This window comes from Lagopus leucura, unplaced genomic scaffold, assembly GCF_019238085.1.
Source record: "Lagopus leucura isolate 7727_CA_CO unplaced genomic scaffold, USGS_WTPT01 259-13_obj-0_obj, whole genome shotgun sequence".
Lineage (NCBI taxonomy): Eukaryota > Metazoa > Chordata > Aves > Galliformes > Phasianidae > Lagopus > Lagopus leucura.
The window spans coordinates 21,791-40,121 of NW_024967289.1; the positions used below are offsets into that span (position 1 = coordinate 21,791).

The 18,331-nt window shown below is 44.4% G+C and overlaps 2 protein-coding genes across 13 annotated transcripts in view; one reads left to right on the forward strand and one right to left on the reverse strand.

Annotated features, from left to right (window-relative positions):
• NBR1 (NBR1 autophagy cargo receptor) overlaps positions 1 to 11,068 on the forward strand; it is a 19,339-nt gene extending 8,271 nt beyond the window's left edge. For 4 of the 5 annotated variants that reach the window (XM_042893735.1, XM_042893734.1, XM_042893737.1 and 1 more), the window contains exons 9-22: positions 137 to 301; positions 754 to 960; positions 2,107 to 2,266; positions 2,685 to 2,963; positions 3,426 to 3,578; positions 4,389 to 4,464; positions 4,909 to 5,019; positions 5,420 to 5,581; positions 5,703 to 5,837; positions 6,440 to 6,797; positions 7,091 to 7,185; positions 7,741 to 7,819; positions 8,206 to 8,311; positions 8,679 to 11,068. In XM_042893735.1, coding sequence (XP_042749669.1) covers positions 137 to 301; positions 754 to 960; positions 2,107 to 2,266; positions 2,685 to 2,963; positions 3,426 to 3,578; positions 4,389 to 4,464; positions 4,909 to 5,019; positions 5,420 to 5,581; positions 5,703 to 5,837; positions 6,440 to 6,797; positions 7,091 to 7,185; positions 7,741 to 7,819; positions 8,206 to 8,311; positions 8,679 to 8,852 — 2,260 coding nt within the window. In that variant the 3' untranslated portion in view covers positions 8,853 to 11,068. The remainder of the gene's footprint in view (positions 1 to 136; positions 302 to 753; positions 961 to 2,106; positions 2,267 to 2,684; positions 2,964 to 3,425; positions 3,579 to 4,388; positions 4,465 to 4,908; positions 5,020 to 5,419; positions 5,582 to 5,702; positions 5,838 to 6,439; positions 6,798 to 7,090; positions 7,186 to 7,740; positions 7,820 to 8,205; positions 8,312 to 8,678) is intronic. The other variant, XM_042893738.1, reaches the window with a different exon arrangement.
• A 1,975-nt stretch (positions 11,069 to 13,043) lies between these two features.
• Positions 13,044 to 18,331, reverse strand: part of MPP2 (membrane palmitoylated protein 2) — a 6,909-nt gene continuing 1,621 nt past the window's right edge. For 2 of the 8 annotated variants that reach the window (XM_042893729.1, XM_042893733.1), the window contains exons 2-12: positions 17,860 to 17,978; positions 16,912 to 17,064; positions 16,657 to 16,806; positions 15,963 to 16,190; positions 14,927 to 15,058; positions 14,597 to 14,702; positions 14,418 to 14,489; positions 14,170 to 14,331; positions 13,613 to 13,815; positions 13,413 to 13,541; positions 13,044 to 13,326 (exon numbers count right to left, since the gene is read on the reverse strand). In XM_042893729.1, coding sequence (XP_042749663.1) covers positions 13,150 to 13,326; positions 13,413 to 13,541; positions 13,613 to 13,815; positions 14,170 to 14,331; positions 14,418 to 14,489; positions 14,597 to 14,702; positions 14,927 to 15,058; positions 15,963 to 16,190; positions 16,657 to 16,806; positions 16,912 to 17,064; positions 17,860 to 17,976 — 1,629 coding nt within the window. In that variant the 5' untranslated portion in view covers positions 17,977 to 17,978 and the 3' untranslated portion in view covers positions 13,044 to 13,149. The other 6 variants (XM_042893732.1, XM_042893726.1, XM_042893725.1 and 3 more) reach the window with 6 other exon arrangements.

Here is an 18,331-nt window from a genome sequence, read left to right on the forward strand (position 1 = left end):
TTTTTTTTTTCCTTTTTTTTCTTTTTTTCTCTTTTTTTTTTTTTTTTTTTAATAAATGGAAGGATTAATTGTTATTTTCTAGTGTATTAATTCTTTGTCTACCTCCTGGTAACCTTCTGCCTTTACTACTTTGCAGTCTCTGTCCAGCCTACAATATTTGTGAGCAGTGTGAAGCAGGAATGTATGCACACGATCCTAATCATATATTGCTAAAGCTACGAAGACCTATGCTATGTATTGCTGAAAACTATGATGTTGCACAGTTTTCTCCTTGCCAGCCCACTACTCTGGAGCAAGTTAGGTAAATGATGGCACCTGTCAGTACCTGATAAGATTGTCCTGGCAGTAAAGTAGAAAAACCTGTCTTGCGGTTGGTATTCTGCTTTTATGAATTCAGATTTATTCAAAACAGGAGATGGTACTCTGCAGTGCAAGCATTTAAAAATAGCTCTATACTTGCAAAATGGCTTTAGTCAGGAAGTATACAGAGCTTTTAATAGCAAAATAGAAAAGATGATAGGTGGGTAGTAGACTTTGAGTGCTTGCTTGCTCTTTGAGCATGTTTGGATCTGTCTTCGCTTTGACCAAGGGTTTTCTAAATACCTTTGTCAGCTGCTATGAAGTTGTTCTTTGAGAATCATCTGGTATCCTGTCTAGAAACAGGTGGCATTACCTGAGGTGTTCTGAGACTGTACTGACTAAAGATAAATTTTAATCAATTTAGTATGCTTAACAAAGTGACTCTCTCTGCAGGCTCCAGAAGCAGATAGACAAAAGATTTCTGAAGGCAGAAAAGCAGAGGTTACGAGCAGAGAAGAAACAGCGAAAGGCAGAGGTCCGAGAGCTCAAAAAGCAGCTAAAGTTGCACAGGAAAATTCATCTGTGGAACTCTGTCCCTGTATTGGAAACCAGTGGCTCGCCAACTCTGAAGCCAGAAAATCTCCAACACAGTACCATACCGTAAGGGTTGTTATTAGCTGATCAATTCTTAGTTGCACTGTCTGGCTGTCTGTGATGACACAGAGTTAAAGTAACGAGGAAGGCTGTGAAGTCAGTCACTCATTCAGAGTATCATTTGGGATTGAATCCTGTGAAAATTTTGTCTAAATAGAATCTGCAAGGTGGAGTGTTCCTTCTAAAGAGAGTAGCAGAAGAAAAAAAAAAAAGCAACTAATGAGTATGTGGGGTGATGAGGGAAGGAGAATGCCTAGGATTACATGTGTGTACATGCAATATAAATTAATGTTGCTGCTAGCTTTTTTTGAAATTCCATGTTTTCCTGTTTTAATTGTCTCCTTATTGTTACGTATATTTTGTGTACACGCATTCAGTGTTTTTTTCCTTTTTTTCTTCGGAATGAATTTAGGATGAGGCATGTTAGGTAACAGCCTTTCAGACAAGGCAGACTACTTTGCATTTTTGAGTTCCTTTAGGTTTTATGAATGCACTGGGCATTTAAGGGTTGATTAATAACTTCTGTTTGTGAGGAGCTTAAAATAATTATGGCATCCTCCTGACTGAACAGAAATATTAAAGGAAACTGAGTGCTGCTAGTTGGAATCTTTTGAAGTTGATATTGGTGGTGAATTGCTTCACCAATCCTCTGTCAGTGCACTAAACTATCAGTAGAGCTTTTGATTTTATTTATTTATTTTCCTTTCAGACAAATCTGTGGTACTTACTGAAAAAACAATATTGTTTGTAAGGCGAAATAAGAAGATATCACTGAACTATGTCATTGATTCAAAATCAGAAAGATAATGACTTTCTTCTGTAACAGTGTACTAGTATTGCCCAAAGTGTTTTATAATTAAATTAAAAATCAACTGAAGAGCAGTGAACTTCTCTTTTAAATCTTGGTGTTGTAATCATAATAGAGATTCTTCCCAAATGAGCAGATCTTATTTTTGTGTGCTTCCTTTCTAGTTAAGCAAAACGAACTGCTGTGTGGTGTTTAGGCTTGAGATTAAAACCATTACATTACAATTAGGAAAAATGTCTAGAGATGGGGAAAAAAAACATAAGTATGTTATTCTGTTTTAGCTATAACAGCTGAGTAACTTCCTCAATTTTGGTGTTTTGGTTTATTTTTCTTCACCCTCCTAGGTGTCTCAGTCAACACTTCCAAGTAGTTGTCCCAACACTGAGTGCAGTTTTTGTGGATGAGAATTTGCCAGATGGGACTCGCTTGCAGCCAGGAACAAAGTTCATCAAGCACTGGCGAATGAAAAATACTGGCAATGTGGAATGGAGCTCAGACACAAAGGTATCTTTCCTTTGTTAACTCTTACACACTAAAATATTTGTAGAGAAATAAAGCTTATATGATTAAGAATCTGAATTCTCTCTTTGAACCTGTTTATGATTTATTTTGACCGGTTAAATCAAGGGAAATGTCAATGAAAATGTCTTCTGTTGTTATTCTAACGTAGTAGTGCAGTCTGGTTACAGCAAGTATGTTGCACTTCTGATTTCTGGAACATTTTCTGCTGTGTTTACTGAATTCCTGTTTAAAGATGAGTACCTTCTTACTGTGTGATCATAGAGACTAATGTGAATCTTTACTAGCAGCTGCTCTTTGTCTAGCACTTGTATAAAGCCTTTTAGCAGAGAAGTTCAAAATATTTCTTCCTCGCTACTTATAAAGAGAAACTTGCAAAGTTTTTTGCCTTTTTCTATTTCAGCTGAAACTTATGTGGGGAAATCTCACTTTGGCATCTTCTGAGAAAAAGGATGTGTTGGTACCATCCATATCAACAGGACAAGTTGGGACTGTTTCAGTTGAGTTTGTGGCTCCCACTATGGAAGGAACTTATACCTCTCACTGGAGGCTGTCGCACAGAGGGGAACAGTTTGGACCTAGAATCTGGTGCAGTATTGTTGTGGATCCCTCCCCAGCTACTGACTCTTTAGAAAACAGTTGGAAGGATTTTGGTAAAGATAATATATCCAGTAACAAACAGGCAAGTAACTCATCCAGTTTTGGGGCATTAGCGAATTGTACGGTAGTTTGAAGAATATGCATTGTTCTCTGCAGTGGTGCTGCATTCCTAGCTATACTGATCTCTGGGGGATTCTTTTAGTAGTTTGCTTCTGATTTTTTTTTTATTTTATTTTTTTCCTAAGTTGTTTTTCTTCTCTACTAAGAATAATAACTTATTTTGCATTTTAAGTTCTGAAATAGTAATTCTTTTTGGACAGACATGCAGTAAGTTACTGATCAGTTTCAGCTATTTGTCTTCTTTTTTTTCATGATGGGACACGGATTTTCTTCACGTTAAGTCTTGTCCTTTTGGCTTTAAAATGAGCAGAGTTTAATATTTTTCAAATTGCTTGTAACTTAAATAATATTCAGGCTCAATGTTTTATGGCTTAGATTTGCTACCTAAGGTATTTCTGAGACTTTTTTTTTTCGTCTTTTGCAGGATGCTTACTTGAAGACAGAAAGAAATGCTCACGTTACAGGTGAAATTGTGGAACAGGCTGAGATATCTCTGCCAACTTGTCCTTTGAAGATGAAAAATCTAGCCAGTGAGAGAGAATTCTATATCCCATCTGTTGATCTTCTCACTGCACAGGTAAAGTGCTTTAAAAAAAATAATATCATCATCCATAAGAATAAGTAGCTTTTAAGTTTTAGAAGAACCACTGTTTTCAGGAAGAGTATACTGTATTTTATATAGCAAAACTGTTTCTCTGAATTATTACAGGGGGCTGTCAGTGCAATTAAGGTATTTGCTAAGATTTTCCTTGAAGAATTGTGCTTTAGGGTCTTTCTTTGACCTCTGACAATGGAGTACTTAATTTTCCCCCTCACTGCCTTAATTTGTGTATTGTTTTCTCTAGTGAGGGGTGGACTCTATGGGAAAATGCCCTCCATCTGAGGCCATGCCAAGTAAATAACAGAATGGAGTAGGCCATTTTAAAGATACTGGAATTACAGAATCACCAAGGTTGAAAAAGTCCTCTAAGACCATCCAGTCCAACCATCCACCTATCACCTATATTTTCCACTAAAACATGTCCCTCAGTACAATGTCTAAACATTTCTTGAACACCTCTAGGGTTCCACCACCTCCCTGGGCAGCTCATTCCAGTGCCTGACTGGTCTTTGAGAAGTATTTCCTAATGTCCAACCTGAATCTCCTGTGGCGCAGCTTGAGGCTATTTCTTTTAAGTCCTGTCACTAGTTACATGGGAGAAGAGGCCAACTCTCATCTCACCACAGCCTCCCTTCAGGTAGTTGTAGAGAGTGATAAGGTCAGCCCTGAACTTCATCTTCTCTGGATTAAACAATCATGAATTCCAGGGATCTGATGCTGGGAAGTACCACGTTAGGATTCCAGTTCATTGCTTATTGATGAAAACTGTGGGATTTCTTTCTCTAGGATTTGCTGTCCTTTGAGCTATTGGACATCAATATTGTACAGGAATTGGAGCGAGTGCCACACAATACTCCTGTTGGTAAGGATGTTCTGCTGAACTGTTGCTATAATTCTAAGTTACCGTTTACTCAATGAAAACTTGTCTGGGCAAAAGCTTTTGTTCTTTGGGCTAAAGTGTCTTCCCAGCTACCGGGTTTTTTTTTTGTTTTTTTTTTTTGTGCATAGTTAGAGGAGATTTAGTTGTCACTTTGTCACTTGCCACTTTTAGTCTCTTGTTCAATTTCACATCCCCAAGACCATAAAATTCTAGGCGTTCTAGAAGGTTGCCTTTTGCATTCCTCAACAAGTACCAGTAATTGCAAAGTTAATTGTCTATTTTGCCAAAGTATCTTGTAAGATAACTGTACTGTCTTGGAAGAATTTTTTTTTTTTTTTTAAAAAGAAAGGATCTTAAAAAGCTACTTCCTGAGGGAAGGTTCCTATTTCTTTAATGATGGTCATATTCATAATCTTTGTTTTACAGACATGACTCCATGCATGTCCCCTTTGCCACATGATAGCCTCTTGCTAGAGAAACCTGGCTTAGGTCAGATAGAGGAGGAAAATGAGGGGAGTGGATTTAAACCAATGTCTGGTAAGCAGTAATGATGGGGAGCTTGAGAAGAGGGAGGGAGGGAGGATATTGTCAAATCTGGTAACTGGACAGAAGTTGTGTTTTATTTACCTGAAGAATTGGAACTCCTGTTTTTCACCTTTCTGTGGAAAAACAACAGGTTTTTTGTTTGTTTTTTTAGAATTGGAGAGAAAACTAAGAATTTGCATTTTAAAGACTAGAGTAGACCCTTACATTCAATTTCAACTGGAAATGAATTCCAAAATCTTCAACTTCTGAGGAATAATCAGTACATAGAATCAGTATTGTTAGCCTTGGCTAGGTTAAAAAAAAAAATAGTTTTGTGTTTTCTTGTGGTGACATTGAAGTAATCTACTGTGTTTCCCTTTCAAAGGAATGATTTAAATCTGCTGTTCTACAGGTACTTGTATGGTGAAAATGAAAACTGAACATCCACTGAACCAAGAAGAAGGGGAAGAAGATATGAGCGGGACTCAGTTTGTCTGCGAAACTGTAATTCGCTCTCTGACTCTGGATGCTGCACCTGACCATAAGCCCCCACAAAAAAATAAATCCCTGAAGAGTAAGTACTGTATTTAGCTGACTTCTGTGGTGTTACTTTCCTTGCGGATATTGGCTACAAATTGATTTATACTGCAGCTAATGATAAATTTTCAAATTGTTTTTACTGATTGTTGTATTAGATTCTTTGCAAACATTCCAAGACGCTTTCAGTTGTAATGTGATAAATGAAGAAACTTCTAAGATAAAAACTCAGTCTGTTTCTAAAAAGGAATCAAAGATCCATCAGTCAGAGGCAATGGCAGAAAATGGCAATGGTAAGTAAAATAAGTCTGAATTGAAGGTGAAGTTATAATAGGGACTGCAGGAAAAAAAATCAGTTACAAAAAGGTCTCTGCTGTTGTAGGACTCTGGCTCTCTTGATGTAGCAGGAATCAGTGTTGCATCAGAAAATTGGTGTCAGCGCTTTGAAAAAACAGCTATTTTGAGAGCTTTGCTTTAATTAAAGGAAGAAAAATAAAAAGTGAAATTGAGATAGTAGTTCCAGTCAGTTTTCCGTTCATTACTCCAGTCATTCGGATAAGTGCTCACAGATTATTCATGGCTGCCACTTTCATAGTTTGCGTAGTTTGAAGCCTGTGCTTACACCCGATACATATAATTTAGGAGCTGAAAACTTCTGTTCTCAGTGTAGCTGTTACTTCTGTTATATTCCCCCTAAATTTAATATAAGATCGATACCTACCTCCTCCTGTCATGAAATAATATTAATAAAAAAGCTCTTATATTGTTAATGTTGGTAGCAAAGGCTTAAAGTTATTTCTGAATAATTGGCCTTTATGTCTGGAACAGTACTGCCTTTGGTCTTATCCAGGCAAAACAGACAATTTTTAATACCCTTTTTTTCTTTTTCTCTTAGATGAGCTTCTACTGTCTGATGAGAGAACAGACTGCATTACTGTCAGATTTGATGAAGATGAAGGTGATGATAAAGATGATGTTCAAAGTCAAGGCTCGTCATCTTCATCAGAGGATTATATCATTATTCTCCCTGAGTGCTTTGATACCAGCCGTCCTTTAGGGGAGTCCATGTATAGTTCAGCTCTTTCTCAGCCCAGCCTGGAAAAGACAGGAGAATCTGAAACAGGGGCAGGGAATTCAGAAGGGGAAAGGCACCCACAGATGCACAGCATCGGTGAAGTTTTGACAACTTCACAAACACTGGCTGTAGTACCGTTGGCCTCGGAAGTTGTGGACACCTTACCCCAGACAGAAAGGTATGCTTCTAGGACAAGAGTTGCTGCAGGCTTTACAGGATGTTGCAGTCAAGTTCAGTGTCCAAACAGAAGTTGTTGCAAAAAAAAGAAGAAGAAATCAATTTTGCATGTGCTTGTGTGCCCTATATCCTGTAACTTTTTTTTATAAAGCCATTTGTGCTTAGCTAATCACTGAGTAGAGAAGGAAATAAGGGAGTACGTGAAGATTTCTTTTGCCTGTTCACCTAGACTTACCTATATGTGGGCACATTGAATGGAAAGGAAGAAGTAATTGTTTTGCTTTATGTTTTCAGAAATCTTGCATCTCTTCAGAATCATATCTTCCAAGAGCCAAACATACCACCTTCAGAGAACGTCTCTTCCACTCCTTATAATCAAATAAGAGAAGGTATTGACTGTACTTACTGAAGGGTGCATACGTTAGTTGCATTCTATTCTTTACATCTGCAGTTGAATTTTGTGTCTCATTATTGAGGGGAGCATAAACCTACCCAAGTAATAACAATCTGTTTCTCTCGGGGCGTTTAAAATTTTATCATACAGAAGACTTGAATAAAGCAATAATCAACTTTGTGAATCGGGTTAGAATAGTGTTTATTGATTAGAAATGGTAGAAGAGCACTCAGAAGTGCCAGTATACATGTAGAAGTTTATCTTGTTTTGGAATTAGTGTGCTAAAGCCATTGTTGCGGTTATTTGGAGCTCAGACAGCAGTTCATATTGTCGGGAAGCAGGTACCCACTGACTTACCAGTCAAAAATGAGTCCTAGAATTCTTTTAATTAACTGCAGTGAGAATTTTGCATGCTGAGCTTGCATCTGGGTCACCAAGCTTTAAAAGTTTTAATCTAGACTGAATCTCACTTGATGTTTATGTGCATGTTGAATCTCTCCAGCTTTTAGTTAAGTGTATGTGTTCTTATGGTATTTTTTTCTTCTTTCAGAACCTAGTGGTGAAGACAGGCATGAATCAGAATCTTCTGTATTTCTAACTAGTATCCGGAAGGGCTCAGAACACGCAAGGTAATGAAACAGAAGCTTCACAAATTCTGTTTGTTCCATGGCCTTTCTTTGAAGATTGAGTAACTAAGAATTAGTGGAAACCAGACAGAAGTTGCTCTGATCTGGATGGATGTATCACAGCTTCTGTGTACGTAGACTGTTTAATCCTTTCAAACTTTCATTTTATGTACAGTAAGCTAATGTATTTTAGCATTAAGAAAGTAAGTACAAATTAGCAGAAGGGTTGGAAAGCTTGATTCCTGAGCAGCAGTGATTCTTTTGGATAATGGGTTATTCTATCCCACAAGAATTAAGTCTCAATTGAGCCATTTGTGGGAAAGATTTACATATCAGGTGAAAGAAATACGGCTTTTGCTGACCAGATGTAATATCTAATCTTTCTACAGGCACCCACAAGGAGGCAGTATTGCAGGAGATCTAGTTAAAGGAGCTTTGTCAGTTGCTGCCTCTGCCTACAAAGCATTATTCGCTGGACCACCCATTACAGAACAGGTAAATGTCTTTTTCCCATGTTCTGTATGAGTTTTACAGAATTCCAGCATTAAAATTGTAGGTGTTGGTACCTTAATAAAACATACATTCTCTGTATTGATGTTTCACAACACATTGCTGCAACAGTAAAATGTTATGCTTGGTGACATCCCTTGGAAGCATGGCACTCCCACAAGACGATAGAGAAGTCCATGCTGTGGAGATATAAGCATGTCTCTTTGAGCATAATGGAAAGTAGGTGCACATTGCTTCCTTGTGGATAAAAGGCCTCAGCGTCATCACTGCATTCCAGTATAATGCAGGACCACTGCTCAAGATGGCAAAAATAAGATAAACAATCTTCCCTCTCTTGTTTTGTTTCTATCAGCCTGCAGCCACAGAAGAGCGCACTGCTGCTCTTCTATCCAGTCTGTGTGAGATGGGATTCTGTGACAGCCAGTTAAACCTGCGACTGCTGAAGAAGCACAACAATAATATGGTTCAGGTGGTAACTGAATTGCTTCAAATTAGTAATGGTGACTGGTATAGCAACAGATGCTGAACCTTCCTGGTGGAGGGATGAATTGCCTTAGTTGAGCAAATTCTCGCTAAACACTACATTAGCAGGCTGACCTTCAACTACTTTGGAGATATAGATAAAACTTTGACTTCTCTTTGAGCTTTTGACTTTTTCCTCTCATGGAAATGTCAAACAATGCTTGTCAGAACATTTTACAAATCGGAGACAGAATTTCACCTTTACTTTTGCTGAAATCAGATGTATTGAAGTTGTTAACTTTATACTGAATCCTTTTTACCTGGAAATGTTATAGAATGACTTCAGCCTGCACACTTCCCCTTTTATTATATGTAAAATACTTTTAGGCAGCTGGGAGCTAGTTTTGTTGATTTCTAACACATTGTTTCCCGTTACAAAGTTTAAACTGCTTCTGTAAAATGTGGTCTTGTCTAATTTACAAGAGATACCTGCTACTTGGAGGCTGTTTCTTCTGATATGATATAGTTATCAATTTTTGCCCAGTTCATGATAGCAGTGTAACAGATTTAAACCTTACGAATCATTCTTGGGGGCGTGTGGGGGGAGGGTATATTGGGAGGGGGGAGGGGGGAAGGACATGTTGCTCATATGTTAAAATTAGTCTTGAACCATCAAATGACTTCTGAAAAGCCTGAAGTTAATTTGAACGGATGTATACCAGGAAAATCACGGTTTCTTGTAGCAGAATAAAGTGTAAGAGTTAATTTACCAGCAGCTATTAACTGTAACCATTTGTAGTAATTATAACAGTAAACTTATGTCTAACAAAAAATATAGCCTACATAAAATATTTTGTTAAAAATTGAGTTCTACTGTAGGAAAAACCTTTCAAAGAACCTTTGAGAAGGTTCTTTAGGGGGGAAAAAAAAAAAGGTGTAAAAACTGAACCCCTATGTTTTTTCTGTGTTGTCCAGACATCTTAATACTACATAAAGAGTTAGAGTGCATAAAAAGCCAAACTTGAACTGGAGTTTGAATTCTGGTCACATTTGGGAAACAAACCCCACCACCACCTGAGGTAGGGGTTGTGCAACGTACCTTAATTTGAAAAATGCAACTTAAGCAGTGTTAAATATGTAGTCTCTGGCAGTGGTTCTAGCTGCTTTTGTGTTTCTGTAAACACATCTATAGAATTTGCTTTTTCTCACAATTTTTCCTTACATACACATACTTATTTCGAAGTTTAAGAATTCCCTCCCAAACATCCTGAGAGGTGATTTGATTCTGAAGAATCGCAAGAAACCAGTTTACATACGCTGCTGTGCAGTGGTGTATCTATAGATAATTGCTCTGAAAGTGACAGCAATGTTGACTACATTCTTTCTTTTGAGTAAGCTTCCTTAGTTGCTGCAGTAGGAGACCAGTGATCCTGAGATATGAATACTACTGCTGCTTCAAAATAAGGTGTTGTTATTTTGACACAACATAGCTGAAGCAGCTATCAGTACTCAGACTGATCAAATGATCAGTATTAGTTTTTTAAAGACCTAATACTCTCCATGGTAAGATACCATTAAAATAAGTGAAGAAAAATATGTATCATACTGTTTCTGTTTTAAACCTATTTTTATAGATTGTGGAAGGTAAACTCTTAAATGCTTATTTTGGAATACAGTAGGACTATTTTGCGGTGTATCCCATCTGTCTGTACCCCAGTACAGCTGTCTACTGTGGACCAGATAGACTTTTCTGTAAATTGAAATCATGGTATTTCTCACTACAACTTACACATACTGATTTGAATATCTTTTGGCTTGTGCTTACTGAGGAGGAGGAGAGGACATGGATAAATGTAGTAGCTGGTGAAGTTATTAAACTTAATCTGGTTGTCTGCTTTGATCTGTAATGTCCAGCAGCACTTGCTCTTTCTGTGTATACCCTCATACTTAAGATTTTAATGTGTTCTATAAATAAACAAAACACTATAAAATGTTTGAGGAAAAGCACTTCATTGCAGATTGAATTGTGAAGTGTGAAATAATGTTTTCTTTAGGTTACCTTTTACTAGAGGCTAGATAGTGTATGCTCAGGCTTAAGATGTATTTCTGTTGGCTTTGTATATTTTGTTAATGCATGGTATAATTTATAATACATTCTATAGTACAAATATGACCTGTACCTTGTTTAGGATAAGCTCTTTAAATTCAACTGTGATGTAGGGGAGAGAAGGGTAGAAGACCACGTTTTCCTCTGACCTTACAATAAATCTCTTTATCTGGCTCGCTCTCATTGGCCTCTTTACAGGCGGCTGCTGTAGCTGGAGTGCTCAGCTGTGGCTGTTCCCCTCTGCCCTGGCAGCTCACTGCCGTGCCGTAGCATTAGCACCCTGGTGAGGTGGGTGCCCCGCTTCTAAGGAGGAACATATGCCTGCCCTGTGGCAGTGGTGGGTGACGGATAAGCAGGGGGAGGTGAGGGGGTGGACTGGAGTGACTCAGGCAGTGCCAACTGCGGGGATGCTGTGCCCTGCTGGGGCTGCAGGCATGGGGCTTCTGGGGCAGTACTGGACTGGGCCTAGAGAAGCCTGCTTTCAACAGGGGCTGAGTCTAACCTGGCCACTGCAGGGGCAGTCAGACCTGCAGAAGTTCATTGTGCCCCTGTACTGTTTTGAGGTTGTGAGGTTTCAGAGCTTGCATTATTAATTGCTTTTGGTTTCCTTGATAGAGCTGAGGCCTGGAGGAGGAGGTGGGAAGGAGTTAGTAAACATTAGCTTTTTAAGTGTGAGAAGCTGCAGCTTCACTACCTGTGGCTTGCAAGAGACTGTAGTTATGGTGACTATGCTACAGTAGTAATGGGACCCTTCCTGTGTTAGAGAAGCCCAAATCACTCAGGCATTCTCTTCTTTCCCTTCTACTTCCCTTGCATGCTGCAAGAGGGGGGGAGAATACTAAGTTAACTGCATCAGACTGACTTGGGTCAGACTGTCCTGCACACTCAGAAGTTCTAGGAGTACTCTAATGTACCTTAGAGTAGAGGACAGGCCTTTGGAGGCCTCTAGGATACTAGGAGGAGTATAAAGCACTTCAGCAGATGCAGCTGATCTCTGGCAGTTCTGTATTTTATCTTAAAACTACACTGTGGTTCCTGTGAGTTTTCTGTGTGGCTCTGGAAAGAGACCTGTGAGCACTGGGCAGTCCTTGAATTACAATAGAGCATACTGAGAAGAATCTAAGGCATCTGAGAGCACCCTGAGGAGCTGTGGAGGTACTGTAGGGTGCAGGGGCATCCTTGGCCCTGTCAGTCACACTGAGAAACACTAACAGCAAACTGAGGAGCTCTTCAGTGCTCCCAGAGGCAGTACTTGTCCTGTAGGAGTTTAAAGGTACTGTGCTGTTTAGCTAGGTGTCCCCCACCACCTACTGGGATGTAAGTTAGATTCTAGCATGCTGGGGGCACACGTCTGAGCACAATGCATGCGTAGCTCTGTAAGGTGACAAGTATACAGCTAGGCCTGCAGTTGTGCAACATCTGCTTAGCTCTCTGCGTATGTACCTGCAGACACGTGCCTGGACACCCTTGTATGCATGCATGCCTGCAGCTCTGCTTACCTCTCCTGGTGGCAGCAAGGAAGGTCCTGGGGGTTAAGCATGGTACTTGTCCCCTGTACTCCCTAGTTGCAGTTGCAGCTATGCGTCTTCCACCACCTGCGCTGGGGCTTCCCCATTTCTCTGTGCTTGGCCATAATGACACAAAATTACTCTTTTTCTCTAATTTCTCTTTAATAATAAAATTACAGCAAAGTACCACAAAGGAACAATCTGGGGCAGGGGACACAGGGACCTCAGTGTGTCCCTGCAGGCTTGGGCAGGGGGACAAGGAGGAAGCAATACAGAGCCACTAGGCTAAGCCTGCCCATCTGTTCACACGTGTGCATCTGGGACTCCCTGTCCCCTGAGCTCACCCCAGGGCAGCTCCCCTGTGGAGATCATTAATTACAGAGTTAATTGCGGGCCACTTACAGGGTAGGGATATTCTGGGTGTCACCGGAATATAGACACTCCATCCTAGGGGAGGCTCCTGCATGGAGAAACTGAGGCAAGGACAAGACCACACGGTGGCACCCTCTCCTGGGATAAAGGGAGGGCAGCTTTTGGCAGTGAGTTAGCTGTGTCAGCACGGGGCAGGGGAGCTGTCCTATATCTCTTTTCCCCCTGCCCCTCCCCCCCCCCCCCAAAAAAAATAATCATGGTAGGAGGGAGGGAGGAGCTGTACCCTACAGTGGTGGTGCTGAGCAGGGCATGCTCATCACGGTGGGCCTCAAGACAGAAGTAGAGGGGTGCGTGTGTGCGGGTGTACACACATGCTAATAGACCCAGGTGACAGGCACCCACTGGGGCTCAGCCCGCAGGTGCTCCATGGCCTCTCGCAGCTGCCCAAAGGTGTGCTCCAGGTTGTCGTTGGTCAGACTCAGGTCAAAGTAATGGCTGTAGCCATGCTGTATGCGACTGCTCTCCTCTACTGTCCGCCGGGCGTCAGCCTCCTGCCCACACCAGTGCTGCCTCAGTTTCCTCACTGATTCCACCTCCCCACTCCCACTGCACTGCGCCCCTTGTCCCAAGCACCCACCGAGAGCTGCTTGATAGCCACGCCACTCTCCAGTGCTGCACGGTTCATGGCCCGCAGGGTTTCAGCACTGGGAGCTTCGATGAAGACCACGTAGGGCACAAATTCTGCTGTCCTGAGCACCTTCACTGCCTGTAGGGAAATGGGGTGGGGCTGAACCCTGCAGACCTCCCCTTAGTCTTCCTCGTTCAGGTGCTGCCTACCTGTGGGTTGACATCCAGGATGCACATCTTGCCAGCGTTCACCACAGCACGAATGGAGTCAATCTTGGTGCCGTAGAGGTTTCCCTCATACTCGCCGTGCTCCAGATAGTGACCTGCCTTGATGTCTGCCTCCATCTCACCCCGTGATACGAAGTGGTACCCATGCCCATCTTTCTCGCTGTCCTTGGGCTTCCGTGACGTGTCTGCCCGCAATGTCACCCTGAGCACCCAATGCCAGCCCACCCTGGGAGGTCCCATTCAGTACATGGTGATGGTAATGGGGCTGTGACACAACTGCATGGGGCTGGATTATAGTGCTACTCATGGGGGACAGTGCTGCTCTTAGGGGATGGTAATGTACATGGGGAGGCAGTAATGCTTTTATAGGCTAGTGATATTCGAAGAGAACAGTGATTATACCTGAAGGTGACCATGCTCATGGGGGACAGCAGAGTATTGAGAAGACAATAATGCCTTTAGGGAGGTGGCAGTGTTTTAGGGGACCATAATAGTCATTGGAGGAAGGTGACACTTGTGGATGACATGGGGACACTCACAGGGGATGGTGGTGCCGTAGCGCGCTTGGTCAAACATGATGAGCTTGTTCTTGAGGCTGCGTCGCCCCACGCCCTGGGCACCGATAAGCACTAGGGTTTTCCTTCGGAAAGGTGGCATGCGGGCCACCTCCTCATAGATCAGCAGCTCATGGCGGTCAAACTCTGTGCAAGGGACAGACACTCACTGTGTGCCATGGGGATCCCAGCACAAGGGACTAGTCTAGGGACTGTTCCTTAGGGATCCTCACCTGCGTTCTTTGTGGTCAGGTACATCATCCTCTTCTTCCTTCTCCCACTGAGGCTGCTGCACAGGGCCCCTGCTGAGGGCATGAGGCTGGCTATGCCAACCAAGGCTAGGGACGGCACCAGGGCACAAGGACATTGCTATGGGAGCTGGGGACCCGCAGTGGGGCAGGGAGCTTCATACCAGATGTGGGGGCCACCTCCAAGTCTCGCTTCACGAAGGCTTTTCGCTTCTCCTCCAGCAGCTGGCTAGGGATAAGTCCTGCACTGCCTCCTTCCACATGGCATGCCTGAGGGGGACAGTGTGGTACGTGGGGATCCCATGTCCCCACAAACCCTCCCCATACTGCACTGCTGGGGGGAGCACAGTATGGCACATTGAGGTATTCCTCCCCAACCTCAAGCTCCCCCGCCCCCCCCCCAAAAAAAGCAGCAACAACACCCCCTCAGCAGCCCCTAGGCTGCTGGGAGAAACTGGACTGGGAGACAAGGGACAACAATGCTCAACTCTTACCTGCCACCAGTTGGGATCATCCTGGTTGACAATCTGCAGAAGGTCTCCGGCAGCAAAGCGTAGCCCAGCCTCCTTGCAGGGAATGAGGCTGTCGGAAGCTGGGTCATAGTCAAAGTGGCACTTCACAAAGACCTGGGGAGAACGGGGGTTACCAGAAACACGGGAGACATACATGGGTGTCATGCTCCTGGCTTCCTGCAGCACTGTGCCTCAGTTTTCCTAGCACTACACACACTCACACATGCACATACACACATGTCCTCCCTGCCACTTGGTCCAGGCAGGCGTGCAGGGCAGCCATGCACACACAGGCAGCACCCAGGGCAGCACCCAGACACCACAGCAGTCCTAGGGCAGTGCCTGCACACAGCCCTGCACCTACACACAGCCCTGCACCCAGGCACAGTGCAGCCACAGTGGCACACATTTGTGCATGCGTGTGCAACAGCAGTGTCCAATCCCTGGCTGGGCAGGAAGTGTGCACGCAGGCAGCAGCATGATGCTTGGGGACACACAGTGCCAGGCGGTGCACTCCCAAAGGACCTGCTGACAGTGCTTCTTTGTTCCTCTCTGGGTGACAGCATGCAGCTGATGTGGTACAGGGTAGGGAACACAGCAGCCAAGTTCCGCTGTGGGCAGGGGAATGGAGTCAGATGAGCGACACTGCAGCCACTACGGGTAGGAGTGGGGTGCCCTTGTGGGTGCCCAGAGTGCAGGACACAAAGAGGCAGTGGGACCTCAAACTATGAGACACCCCCAGCTGGTTCGCAGGGGACGTGAAGCTCAAGGACCTGGAGACATAGGACATAAAAGCATGAGTAGATGGGACACAGGGTACATGGCAAAGGAACAGGTGACGCTTGGGTAAAGGGCATAAGCACAGTGAAAATGGAAGCATGGGGACAGCACAGAGGTGGAAACAATGTCGGCATAATGCAGTGGGACTCATAGGCATGGAGGCTCATGAGCTATAGGCAAGGGAACTGGTGCAAGGTGCAACATGCAGAGTACGGATATAGGATGTAAATGTGAGTACCTGCCGGGGTGGGTGTGGCTCCTGGTAGCTGGGCAGGATCTTGAGGACGACGCTACCACTGGCATGGCGCAGGCTGTCCTGCAGCACCCGTGGGTCGCTGCCCACCTCCTGCCCATTCACCTCTCGGATGACATCCCCTACGTGCAGCAGCCCCTGCTGGGCCACCATGCCCCCATGCAGGATGCGGGCAATCACCAGCTCCCCCCGCTCCACCCGGAACGTCACTCCCTGGGTGGAACAGTCCCACATCAGCTCTGACAGCAGTAACCTCGCGTCACTGCCCCAGCACCGGTGATTTCCCCAGTATTCTGCAGTGTTCCCACTACCATGCAATATCTTCAGAACCATCCAAGGTATCTGTGCAATGCTCTCAGTAATATCCTGACATCCTGCAGTGTCTCCAGCACCCAGCAATTTCCCCAGTACCCTGCAGTGTCACCAGCACTGTGCAATGCCCCCAGTATCCGAAAATTCCCCAAGCAATGCCATCAACACCCATTAATGCCCCCTGCAACTTTAATTGCCCCCAGCACTCAGTGAAGTCCTCAGCATCATGCAGTTTCCCCAACACCCTGCGATTCTCCAAAATTATGCGATGTCCCCAGCACTGTGTAATGCCCTTGCAATGCTTCCAGCACCTGGCAATGCACCTTGCACCTTATATTGCCCCCAGCATTGTCCTGATCCAGCTTACCAGGTTCTCTCCAGCTGTCTTGCGAATGCCCACCATACGCACAGCGTCAGGGGGCACAGGCTGGTTGCTGAAGGTTGTATCCAGAACAGGGCTGGGCGGGGGTGTCTCATAGCTCTTGGAGGCCACTGAGTCATGGGTCTCCAGCAGGGACTGCAAGGTGCACAGCTGTCACACATTGTACACACGCACCTTGCACATGTATGGGGTTTGCACATGCACCTTGCATGCACAGGGCTTGCATGCCTCCTGCCACACCTGGAAGTGGGGCTCACGCAGGATGCGGGCCAGCTCGGCTGCTGCACTGTCCTGCTGCACCAGGTGCCCAATGTCATGCAGGATCTCCTGCACCAGCTCCACGTTGTTATCCCGCACTGCCTCCAGTTTTGTCTCCTCCAGTCGCTCATGGGCCTAGGGTGGGGGCAAGGGACTCCTGCTGCCACTGGTGCCCACATTTGTATCCACATGGTGCACACACACGCATGCATGTACACTGTGCACATACACTTACGTCCACATGCACCCTCTGCACGGGCACAGAGCCCTGCATTCACATGTGTAAATTCACCTGTTTGGATGCACATCTGCACCCAGCCTTTCATGCACACTACCACACCAACCTGTGCGTGCATGTGGCAGTGCACATATGCATATACAAACACAAACACATTGTGCTGAACATGCAGGACATGGTCAATCACATGCACCCCATAAGCACAGCCAGCAATTGGCACACGTGTGAATACTCCACCTTGTACACCACCTCCCCCCACTCATACCCAGCTTCCTCTCGCTGCTCCCCAACTCCACATACAGCTGCAGCACAGGACCCTCATACACATCTGTGTACACACACTGCATGCACATTTACTTCCATGCATGTACACAGACACATGTGCGAGCATAAACACACCTCCCTATGTGTACACGTATATGCATGCACACAACCATGCACCCATACAAGTACATTCTCACACATGCATGCACACAGATGTGCATACCTTCTCATCACACAGATGCATCTGTGCATACATATGCAAGCAGACACAAATGTGCATCTTCATCTGTGCAACACACACACACACACACTTGTGCCCATTCACACTCACCCATCCATACACCTCCATTCTCCCACATCCCCTCCTTTCCCCATGCTTCAAGGTGACAGGAGGAACATAGTGCTACCAGTGCCCTGCACCACTGTACCTTTGCCAAGGACCTTACTATTGGGCTCTCCATGATGCCGCGGAGGAAGATGAGATCAAGGTCAGCAGCACCTGGGGCACTGGGGAGGCCCAGGAGGTTGTCGAGGACTTGCTGCATGGCTGGGGACATGGGGATGTGGGAACACAGGGATACAGGGACTCAGGAACAGTCAAGGGAGGGGGACAGGGACAGATTTAGGGTCTCCATATCCCACTCACCTTACCCCAGGGTACTTGATGGTGTGGTGTGATGGGATGCCCTGCTTCAGTGGGGGCTAGTGGCTCTATGCCATGTCCCCCCTCCCACCCATGCCTCATTGCCCCCCTGCAATTAGCACAGCATCTCCTTGCAAAGGGCTGCCTCCCCAGTTTCCCACCTATTGTTGCAGGAGGCTGAACTGTCTCTCCAGCCCCCTCAGTGGGGGCAACAAGGAGAACCTGCCTCCAAAAGACACCAAAAAACATCCCTCGTG